Source organism: Procambarus clarkii, chromosome 56, assembly GCF_040958095.1.
Source record: "Procambarus clarkii isolate CNS0578487 chromosome 56, FALCON_Pclarkii_2.0, whole genome shotgun sequence".
Lineage (NCBI taxonomy): Eukaryota > Metazoa > Arthropoda > Malacostraca > Decapoda > Cambaridae > Procambarus > Procambarus clarkii.
Window position 1 is genome coordinate 9,276,351 of NC_091205.1, and position 12,345 is coordinate 9,288,695.

At 39.6% G+C, this 12,345-nt stretch overlaps 1 protein-coding gene across 1 annotated transcript in view; it reads right to left on the bottom strand.

Annotated features, from left to right (window-relative positions):
- Positions 1 to 3,826, bottom strand: part of LOC123770954 (glutamate receptor-like) — a 229,210-nt gene extending 225,384 nt beyond the window's left edge. Inside the window, exons 1-2 of the mRNA XM_069306026.1 lie at positions 3,810 to 3,826; positions 3,540 to 3,640 (exon numbers count right to left, since the gene is read on the bottom strand). Coding sequence (XP_069162127.1) covers positions 3,540 to 3,640; positions 3,810 to 3,826 — 118 coding nt within the window. The remainder of the gene's footprint in view (positions 1 to 3,539; positions 3,641 to 3,809) is intronic.
- Between the last annotated feature and the right edge of the window lie 8,519 nt (positions 3,827 to 12,345).

Consider the following 12,345-nt stretch of genomic DNA (forward strand, 5'->3'; position numbering starts at 1 on the left):
AGTGTTTGAACTTCTTAAGATTATCCAGTTCTTTTAAAAGTGTGCCATGCTATTTCAAGCATGGTTGAAGTCCTCAAATTTTGGGAGGAAGCAATGTTGTGTTCGGTTAGTCCTAAATATTGGACTCCAACCTGTGTTTTTTCCTCTCTGACTTGGTACAGTACACTATTACATCAAGCATACTAGATACTTCTTAAGACCCACCTGCATCCATTAGTAATATTTTTTATGTGGATAGCTATTTTTGCATATATCTAGAATTAAGGTCTATTTCCTGGCTAGTCCTGTTGTTTTATTTAGTGGCTATGAGTATACATTCTTCACGGAATATTTCTGAACTTTGGCTTTTCATTACTGCAGCATGCCTCCAGTCCATATAAACATAGAATCAGGTATGTCAGCTATCAAGCTAATTGACCGATAGCTTGACGCAAGTGATCCATCTCCTTTCTTGAAAATTGGTACCACATTAGAAACCTTCCACGATTCCGACACTCTGCCTGTCTCTAATGATTTGTTAAATATGGTAGCTAATGGCTTGCAAAGCTCCTCTTTGCATTCTTTAAGTACCCTGGTAAATACTTCGTCCGGCCCTGGGGATTTGTTTGGCATGAGTTTTACTATTTGTGTAATAACATCCTCCCTGGTAACTACTAAGCTAGTCAACATGTTCTCTCCCCACCAATATAGACTTGTTCGTCTGAATAATGTTAAGTTCTTCTTTGTAAATACAGATAAAATCTTAATTTAAAATACTATTCATCTCTTCGCCAATATCAGTTATCTGACCTGTCTCAGTTTTTAATGTGCCTATCCATTCCCTAATTTTTGTTCGATATAACTTAAAAAAACTTTAGGATTTATCTTTGCTTGACCTGCTATACAAACTTCATAGTTTCCGTATGGCTTCCTTATTTCCTTTTTAATATTTCCAACCAGTTTGTCGAATTCTTGATGTAAACTGACTTCGCCATACTTAATCCTTTTGTACCCGCTCTCTTTTTCTCGATAAGGTTCTTCAGATCCTTTGTATCCATTGTATGTATAACACAACTTGATAATGGTTCACCGGGATGGGCCAAAATGTCACCATTTTCCCATTTTCTGATGTGTAGTTTAGTCATCAGACTAAATGTAATTACAGATGCACTGCCCAGGAAACCGATGTTGAATACAAATAACTGTAATAGAGATGCTAGTGATAGTTCTTAGTTATGGTAAAATATTTTATATTATGTACTTTTATGTAAATTCTGTTGTAGATAACAGTTTAAGTATCAAATGTACCATCTGAAAAAAATGTACTCTGGGTGGGTGGATGAGTGTTATGACCAGGGTGGTCTCTATTAAGAAACAACAGATATTTTGATTAACCAAATAATATGTTGGAGTGTGGAGAGTGAGAACGGTTATGCCTACGGGGCTATCTTTGTATCATGAATATATACCATATAAGCTACTGGCTGATTCTAAGAGACGAAAGTCTGTGAAATAGTTAATTATTAATCCGCCAAAAGAATTTATCATGTTAAGACAAAGTTTTATAAATTTGCTGGTGGTAATACAATTGTAGATTTGTTATTATACAACATTTGGAAAGACAGCGGCTGACTGAAGACGCTGTTTTTCCATTGGTAACTGGCTGGCTGACCTGTTGGGTGTATTATATGTTTTTTTTTTTTTTTTTTTTTTTTTTTAGATTCTGCTACTTGGGACAGAAGGTTCGAAGTAGTACGGGCTATGGTGAGCCCCGTCATACTTACCTAGCACAGGAGATGTGCATGCTGTCGGAATCCTTATGGCAGTTTGTTACGAATCTTACAAGGATTCTAACATTACTCCTGATGCTTATATACTTTATTGTCTTGTTCTATAATTAGTATAGTATCCAGTTGTATGATTATAGACTATTGTATGTTATATACTGTAGCATGCTGTAGTGTGCCTGAGTTGCATTATATTGTATGAGGCTTTTTGCAAGTAAATTCCTGTTGGTTTCTCCGTGCGGGGGATGACCATATTTGGATGTGGCCAGTGTGGGAACTTGTTGTCAAGCGAGTGTTTATAGTTCAACCTTGATTAATTCTTATTATTGTTTGCCAGTAAATTATATTGAGTAATGTAACAGTATATTATACTCTTTAGTTTACCCATCATTGAGTTATTTGTACTATACTTTGTTAGTAGAGTTCACAAGAGTCAGGCGGATGCTTAGTTGATGTTTGTGGTAGGACGCCTGCCCTGGGAACAGATGCTTTGTCAGAGGCGTGGCAGAGTTGATCGAGAGGAGACATGTATTTAAGTTAAGTCAGCGGTTATTGTTATTTTAGCTAAATACTCGGTTAATTCTCTGGGTAGATGATTGTGTAATTATCCCATTTATTAATTCATGTGCTGGTGATTATGGTCATTGCTCAATAAGGATTTTCATTTATATTATTGCATGCTAAAGAATATTTCTGGCTGATATATTTTTACCATTTAATTGTTATGTTTTGTCACTCTTAGTGTAGTACATGGTATACCCGTTTATGCAGTGTTTCCTTCACCCCCCCTAGACACTTGTTGGCAAGGCCGATTTTCTTATACTCTGATCACTGCGGGTAAAGAACCTTACTAAGTCGCAAGGATTGTAACACAGTTAAATCCTCTCTTTTCATTATTTATCGACCACCACTCTTTACATGCATAGTTAATGTAATATTGCAACTTTAAGTAGACTCCAAAATGTTTTTGTTTAGTAGAAGTGAGCTTGAAGAGTATATATATTGTGTTGTGGGGTTTAGAGGGAACTTTATACTATGCTTCCATCAGAAGTTTGTGGGTATGTCTAGAATATTTTGGTTGTAATTCATAATCTCTATCGATGGAAGGTTCGGTACATAGAGTAAATGTCAATGCCAGGGGTTTTGTTGTGGGTAGTGGATTCTGTGATAATAAAGCCAATAATTACACCTACTAATTCATAACCTATGTCCAGTTTGTAGTGGAATTTTAACAAGTTAATTTGGAAATACTTTCCCTTGGGGGACAGACTTAGTCCACCTCAGCTGGAGGGCGTGTTAGCATATGTGTAGTAAGTATACTGTCAGCCCTATAACACCACAGGCCCGAAACACACTCGACCTTCAGAATGGGGGTTTCAGGCTCCTAGTGCCCAAGGCGAATGACAAGATTAGTTATTTATTAATACACGTTGTTCAGGATTAGGTAAATTACTTATGAATTTTAGTTATATAAATCATAAACTTTTTCTTAAAGTTTTCATTTAAGTGAATTTCAAGCTTTACATTTTCATCTGTACTTAAAGTTTATAAAATCTAGATTTAAATGAAAAAAATACTTTCCCTGCCAGCATATATTATGTAACTGATTTGAGCCTAAATATTTAAGTTTATATGTCTATTTTAGTAGAATATGTGGCAGGTCAGTATTCTTCTGCAAAGTTCACGAACTGAATATACCACCTTTTAATTTCTCTTCAAGCTCCGCCATTAAAAGACCCCACTGATGCTCCAGGATAAACAGTGCTCACTCACCATTATCATAGAAGAGGTAAGGAAAGTCGTCTGTCCAGCTGGCGAGGTGGAAGAGGTGACCATGAAGGTCAGAGTAACGCTCCACGAACAACTGTTGTCTGCTGAGTGGCGTCAAGCAGGGCTCAATCACCTATGTTTCCCTCAACAGCAGTAGCAGCAACAACAGCAGCAGCAGGCAAAGCAGGCGAAAAAGCCCAGGAGAAAATCATAAATCATTGGCTTTCAAGCCAAAGTTACATTATAATTTATAATTTAAAAACATTATGCAACCCTTCTTCAGGTCCCATAGTACTTCTGTAGATCAATAACTTGAAGTACTATACTAGTACATATTAGTAGTGAAATATGTGACTAGAGCGACGCGCGCGCCAGCTGCCAGGTGGCACTCCTTGGAGTGCCAGCCGACAGGTGGCGCGCGTCGCTCTAGTCACACCGGGTTTTGGGGGAATTTCCCGGAAGTTTTGTTTCGGACGCTCTCACCTGACAGGTGGCGCGCGGGTGTCTAGTCACACAGGCTTTTGGGGGAATTTCCGGGAAGTTTTGGCGCGTGTGAGGGTGTAGTGTTTGGGTATGTGGACAGGAAAGAGGGGAGGTCATGTTGGGCAGCTGACAGGTGGCGCGCGTCGCTCTAGTCACACAGGGTTTTGGGGAAATTTCCCGGCCAGTCCTCAGGGGTTAAGGTACGTGGTCAGGAAAGAATGGAGTTCTTGTTGTGTGAGAGTAAGTGGTGGAGTAAGAGGAAGGAGTGAAATGAATATGTATATGTGTTTAGCGTAGACTTAATCCTGAGTGAGGATAATATTAGTTTGATGATCGTGAGTAGAGGATGAGAGGGGATCCATCATATTGGATATGTTGTTTTGGGTGTGGGTTGGAAGGAGCTTCCCCTTCGTCTGGAGAGAGTGCTCTGGGCCATTATGTGGTCAGACAAACCATTAGCTCCCCTACAGGAAGTCGCAAGTGTTGAGGGGTGAGAGAGCACTCTCCTGCAGAAGTTGGCCATTCCCTTGGGTCATTTGTCTTCAGAGTGTTGATGTTCGTCCCACGACGACTCCCCATACACTGTGGATTCCGGTAAGGAGGCGCGAGATACTTACGACAGACCTACACCTGTCAGCCATCAATCAATCACTCCCCACCCCTCATCCCCACCCGCCCCCATACCATCAACCATTGTTCCGTGCATTCTCTTTTAGTATGTGTAAGCTATATCGCAACGTGATCAACATGGTGAGAGCAATAACGAGGGAAAAGTAAACACATTATATAAATTTATTCCGCGACGGAGTAAGCGTGCTGGTCGCAGGTTGGAGCCCGACTGATCAACTTTCCAACTAGTCCAGGTATTTCTCCCCCGACACCGGAAGTGGTGGGGCACCCATTACCATTGCGTTTCGCCAGGGTCCGCGATGGCGGGTGCCACGCGTCGCTCTGTCTCTGTCTCTGTCTCTGTCTATCTCTGTCTCTCTGTCGGTCTGTCTCTGTATGTCTGTCTCTGTCTCTGTCTCTGTCTCTCTCTCTCTGTCCATCTCTGTCTCTCTGTCGGTCTGTCTCTGGCTCTTTCTCTATCTCTCTCTCTCTCTGTCTCTGTCTCTGTCTCTCTCTGTCTCTGTCTCTCTCTCTCTCTCTCTCACCCTCTCTAAAGTCCACCACACAGCACTTCACTTAGTAAATTCAGTCAAAGTCAGTAGGTTGGCGTTTACTAAAAGAGAGAAACATTTCACATCGTCACGGAGACGCGATCTATACCTACAAATTGTTCTTGTTAACTGTGATCACAACATATGCAGGCCCAAATAAATACCATTGAAATGTATGCATGTTTATCAAGTCATAAGCTGGTCTTCAATCTTATTATTATAACAAATCATAATTTGCTGTTCTCTCTCTCTCTCTCGCTCTGCCTCTCTGTCTCTCTCTCTCTCTCTCTCTCCTCTCTCTCTCTCTCTCTCTCTCTCTCTCTCTCTCTCTCTCTCTCTCTCTCTCTCTCTCTCTCTCTCTCTCTCTCTCTCTCTCTCTCTCTCTCTCTCTCTCTCTCTCTCTCTCTCTCTCTCTCTCTCTCTCTCTCTCTCTCTCTCTCTCTCTCTCTCTCTCTCTCTCTCTCTCTCTCTCTCTCTCTCTCTCTCTCTCTCTCTCTCTCTCTCTCTCTCTCTCTCTCTCTCTCTCTCTCTCTCTCCTCTCTCTCTCTCTCTCTCTCTCTCTCTCTCTCTCTCTCTCTCTCTCTCTCTCTCTCTCTCTCTCTCTCTCTCTCTCTCTCTCTCTCTCTCTCTCTCTCTCTCTCTCTCTCTCTCTCTCTCTCTCTCTCTCTCTCTCTCTCTCTCTCTCTCTCTCTCTCTCTCTCTCTCTCTCTCTCTCTCTCTCTCTCTCTCTCTCTCTCTCTCTCTCTCTCTCTCTCTCTCTCTCTCTCTCTCTCTCTCTCTCTCTCTCTCTCTCTCTCTCTCTCCTCTCTCTCTCTCTCTCTCTCTCTCTCTCTCTCTCTCTCTCTCTCTCTCTCTCTCTCTCTCTCTCTCTCTCTCTCTCTCTCTCTCTCTCTCTCTCTCTCTCTCTCTCTCTCTCTCTCTCTCCTCTCTCTCTCTCTCTCTCTCTCTCTCTCTCTCTCTCTCTCTCTCTCTCTCTCTCTCTCTCTCTCTCTCTCTCTCTCTCTCTCTCTCTCTCTCTCTCTCTCTCTCTCTCTCTCTCTCTCTCTCTCTCTCTCTCTCTCTCTCTCTCTCTCTCTCTCTCTCTCTCTCTCTCTCTCTCTCTCTCTCTCTCTCTCTCTCTCTCTCTCTCTCTCTCTCTCTCTCTCTCTCTCTCTCTCTCTCTCTCTCTCTCTCTCTCTCTCTCTCTCTCTCTCTCTCTCTCTCTCTCTCTCTCTCTCTCTCTCTCTCTCTCTCTCTCTCTCTCTCTCTCTCTCTCTCTCTCTCTCTCTCTCTCTCTCTCTCTCTCTCTCTCTCTCTCTCTCTCTCTCTCTCTCTCTCTCTCTCTCTCTCTCTCTCTCTCTCTCTCTCTCTCTCTCTCTCTCTCTCTCTCTCTCTCTCTCTCTCTCTCTCTCTCTCTCTCTCTCTCTCTCTCTCTCTCTCTCTCTCTCTCTCTCTCTCTCTCTCTCTCTCTCTCTCTCTCTCTCTCTCTCTCTCTCTCTCTCTCTCTCTCTCTCTCCTCTCTCTCTCTCTCTCTCTCTCTCTCTCTCTCTCTCTCTCTCTCTCTCTCTCTCTCTCTCTCTCTCTCTCTCTCTCTCTCTCTCTCTCTCTCTCTCTCTCTCTCTCTCTCTCTCTCTCTCTCTCTCTCTCTCTCTCTCTCTCTCTCTCTCTCTCTCTCTCTCTCTCTCTCTCTCTCTCTCTCTCTCTCTCTCTCTCTCTCTCTCTCTCTCTCTCTCTCTCTCTCTCTCTCTCTCTCTCTCTCTCTCTCTCTCTCTCTCTCTCTCTCTCTCTCTCTCTCTCTCTCTCTCTCTCTCTCTCTCTCTCTCTCTCTCTCTCTCTCTCTCTCTCTCTCTCTCTCTCTCTCTCTCTCTCTCTCTCTCTCTCTCTCTCTCTCTCTCTCTCTCTCTCTCTCTCTCTCTCTCTCTCTCTCTCTCTCTCTCTCTCTCTCTCTCTCTCTCTCTCTCTCTCTCTCTCTCTCTCTCTCTCTCTCTCTCTCTCTCTCTCTCTCTCTCTCTCTCCCTCTCTCTCTCTCTCCAGATCATTTAGTAGTTGGGAAAGTAACATCATTTCCTTTCTCCTGCTGCCGCTGTTCACATATCTTTCTCCATCAAGGCTGTCTCTCTTAAGACCTACGTCATCCAATGTAAACACCAATCGATGAGAATAAGACCGGTGAGTCGATAGTGAAATAGGTCTGGGTTAAGTCTGTTTTCAGTTCTTGTATCACAGTCAATGTAGCGTAATGGGAAACCAGTCTTTCTACTGTCTACATAAATAGCGTTTGAAAATGTATGCAAGTCTAGACAAACTCCTATAGCCCTTACATTCTAACACAAATAAAATATTAGCACACGATTGTATCGCATTATATCATCATTAAGTAACGTAGAGATCAACTTTCTGGCTGTTGTCCGAATATCATTATTGAAATGTGAACTCATTTAGCCAAACACAATATCTCCATTACATCTCTTAGCATATGAATATTACGGTATACCCGTTTTAACCCTCTATAACACAATGTAACGTAACGTACCGCAAATCAACTTTCTACAGACCAAATATCGTTTTTAAATGAAAGTATGACATAGTCCATCTTCATTACATCTCTCACCATATAAAATATTGGCGTCTACCCCTTTTAGCCCTCTGTAACACAATGTAGCGCAACGTAACGTAACGCAAATCAACTTTTGCAGACCAAAATGTCATTTTGAAACGGAAAGTGTGGGATTAGTCCTTATTCATTACATCTCTCACCATATAAAATATTGACCTCTACCCCTTTTAGCCCTCTGTAACACAATGTAACGCAACGTAACGTAACGCAAATCAACTTTTTGCAGACCAAAATGTCATTTTGAAACGGAAAGTGAGGGTTAGACCATCTCCATTACATCTCTTACCATATAAATAATTGATGGCTACCCCTTTCAGCCCTCTGTAACACAATGTAACACAACGTAACGTATCGCAAATCGACTTTTTGCAATCCAAAATGTCATTTTTAAATGAAAGTATGACTTAGTCCATCTTCATTACATCTCTAACCATATAAAATATTGGCGTCTACCCCTTTTAACCCTCTGTAACACAATGTAACGCAACGTAGCATAACGCAAATCAACTTTTTGCAGTCCAAATGTCATTTTGAAGCGGAAAGTGAGGGTTAGCCCATCTCCATTACATCTCTACCATATAATTAATTGGTGACTACCCCTTTTAGCCCTCTGTAACACAATGTAACTCACCGTAACGTATCGCAAATCAACTTTTTGCAGTCCAAAATGACATTTTTAAATGAAAGTATGACTTAGCACATCTCTTACCATATAATATTGACCTCTACCAGTTTTAGCCCTCTAACACAATGTAACGTAACGCAAATCAACTTTTACAGCCCAAAATGACATTTTTAAATAAAGTAGGACTTAGTCCATCTCCATTACATCTCCTTCCATAAGAATATTACAGTCTACAAGTTTTAGCCCTCTGTAACACAATGTAACGTAACGGAGAAAATCATCTTTGTCGGATGAGCAAATAACATTATTGAAAATGACATCCGTGTTTAGCCATTACATCCAAACACAAGAAAAATATTACCGTTTTTCTTGAGAAACTTATATGTGGAGATCATATCTCCAGAGTCCACACAATAAGCCACACATCACTCATCTTCTGTTTTCAAATCGCAGCTCGCATCTAATTTAATGTTATTTTTTTTTTGCAGAAACTATGTTTTTGAGATTATGCTCAATGTCGGCAATTACTATTCGTATCATCAAACTCCTTTCAGTCAACAAAATTCACATTTCATATCGCGTGTGTAGATTAGAGAGAGAAGGCAAACATAGTGTGCAGCTAGTCAAAACTTATCATAACAGATATGATTTCACAGAGTTTTTCAACCTTTGTCAGTTTTTTTTTCATTGTTATCTCTTCACTCGTGCTAAGTGAGTCAGACAAAATGTGACATTTCATTTCATTATTAGCCATGCAATATGCTATTAGCTAGGTAGTCAAAACATATAACAAGCGTTATTTCACAGGAATTTTTTCTAGCAAATATGATTCCTTTAAGCAGTTCAACACATCAAACACCTCCAGTCTGCGAAATTCCCTTTAGTCAATAATCATCCTTTACAGTATTTCTTGACTAAAATAGCACTCCAAAACATAAGTGGTCATTTTTATTCTCACTGTCGCACTATAGTCAATAATTTGTTTCGCAGAGTGACAAGTTATGCATAGTGACGAGATTTCATGGTGTGCATAGTTTAAGAGAGTTCACACTGTATTAATTACGGTCATGGATATCTTATGTTATGTTTATGAAGACCATCTCTTCTTATTTTTTTATCATTTTCACGCCCCACAGCTTTACAGTCTTCTCATATTCTTTTTCAAATAAAGTTTGTTTACTGTTTTCCAGTAGATCGGCCTCACATTACATATATTAATCAATTTTCAAATTCAGTTCAGTTTCTTTTCAATATCGCAGCTTTGTTGCCCCCACAGCCCGTATCTAGTTCAAGACCTCTTATTATCAATGTCATTAATACGGTTATCATCAACCACGTATTGGATGTCTCTGTCATTCAGTCATCAACGTAGTATGTGTTTAATGAACGTGAGAATCACTTCATGTGCACTCATTTTAGTTTAGTTTAAAGTTTTACATCTTGAATTAATACCGCTATTGGATAGCTCAGACATTCAGTTAACATCTCAGTAAGTGAAAATCTTTTCATGTGAGCTCATTTTTAGTTTAGGATAAGGTTTTTCCATCGTGAAATGCTATTATCAGTAACCAGGTATTGGATGAAACTACCATTCAGTTTACATCTCAGTAACTGTTTACTGAACATTGTTATCCATCCATGCAACCTCATTTTTTTAGTTTTAAGCTTCTACATCGTAAAAAATAAAATATTACTATCACCAGCCATGTATCGGTAGCTCAACCATTCAGTTTACAGCTCAGTAACTGTTTACTGAACATAGACATCCCTCCATGCGAGCTCATTTTTAGTTTAAAGTTTCTCCATCGTGAAATGCTATTATCAGTAGCCAGGTATTGGATGGGTCAACTATCCAGTTTACATCTCAGTAATAGTTTACTGAACATAGATATCCCTCCATGTGACCTCATTTTTAGTTTAAAGTTTCTCCATCCTAAATAAAAAATAAAATATTACTATCACAAACTTTGTATTGACCAGCTCCGGCATTCAGTTTACAACTCAGTAAGTGTTTACTGAATGCAAAATCGCTACATGTGTGGTCATAAGGTTTTCTCATCGTGAAATGCTATTATCAGTAACCAGGTATTGGATGACACTACCATTCAGTTTACATCTCAGTAACTGTTTACTGATCATTGTTATCCATCCATGCAACCTCATTTTTTTAGTTTTAAGCTTCTACATCGTAAAAAATAAAATATTACTATCACCAGCCATGTATCGGTAGCTCAACCATTCAGTTTACAGCTCAGTAACTGTTTACTGAACATAGACATCCCTCCATGCGAGCTCATTTTTTAGTTTAAAGTTTCTCCATCGTAAAAAATAAAATATTACTATCACAAACCATGTATTGGGTGGGTCAACTATCCAGTTTACATCTCAGTAATAGTTTACTGAACATAGATATCCCTCCATGTGACCTCATTTTTAGTTTAAAGTTTCTCCATCCTAAATAAAAAATAAAATATTACTATCACAAACTTTGTATTGACCAGCTCCGGCATTCAGTTTACAACTCAGTAAGTGTTTACTGAATGCAAAATCGCTACATGTGTGGTCATTTAGTTTAAAGTTTCTCAATCTTAAAATATTACTATCAACATCAACCATGCATTGGCCGGCTTAGTCTTTCAGTTCACATCTCAGTAAGTGTTTACTGAATGCAAAATCGCTACATGTGTGGTCATTTAGTTTAAAGTTTATCAATCTTTAAATATTACTATCATCAACCATGCATTGCCTGGCTAGTCTTTCAGTTTACATCTCAGTGAGTGTTAACTGAATGTGGAACTTATCACGTGTTAGCATTTAGTTTAGTTTCAAGTTTCAATTAAATACTAACATCATCCCCGTATTGGGCTGTCGGCATTCAGTTACCCACTCGGAGAGTGTTTACTGAACGTCGAAATCATTTCCTGTAGACACATTTTTTACTTGAACCCGTCTCCACTCCAAACCAGTCAGGACCGGCGGTCCTGACTCGGACCGGAGGTCCGGTTTGGAGTGGAGACGGGTTCAAGTAAAAAATGTGTCTACAGGAAATGATTTCGACGTTCAGTAAACACTCTCCGAGTGGGTAACTGAATGCCGACAGCCCAATACGGGGATGATGTTAGTATTTAATTGAAACTTGAAACTAAACTAAATGCTAACACGTGATAATTTCCACATTCAGTTAACACTCACTGAGATGTAAACTGAAAGACTAGCCAGGCAATGCATGGTTGATGATAGTAATATTTAAAGATTGAGAAACTTTAAACTAAATGACCACACATGTAGCGATTTTGCATTCAGTAAACACTTACTGAGATGTGAACTGAATGCCGGAGCTGGTCAATACAAAGTTTGTGATAGTAATATTTTATTTTTTATTTAGGATGGAGAAACTTTAAACTAAAAATGAGGTCACATGGAGGGATATCTATGTTCAGTAAACTATTACTGAGATGTAAACTGGATAGTTGACCCACCCAATACATGGTTTGTGATAGTAATATTTTATTTTTTACGATGGAGAAACTTTAAACTAAAAAATGAGCTCGCATGGAGGGATGTCTATGTTCAGTAAACAGTTACTGAGCTGTAAACTGAATGGTTGAGCTACCGATACATGGCTGGTGATAGTAATATTTTATTTTTTACGATGTAGAAGCTTAAAACTAAAAAAATGAGGTTGCATGGATGGATAACAATGATCAGTAAACAGTTACTGAGATGTAAACTGAATGGTAGTTTCATCCAATACCTGGTTACTGATAATAGCATTTCACGATGGAAAAACCTTATCCTAAACTAAAAATGAGCTCACATGAAAAGATTTTCACTTACTGAGATGTTAACTGAATGTCTGAGCTATCCAATAGCGGTATTAATTCAAGATGTAAAACTTTAAACTAAACTAAAATGAGTGCACATGAAGTGATTCTCACGTTCATT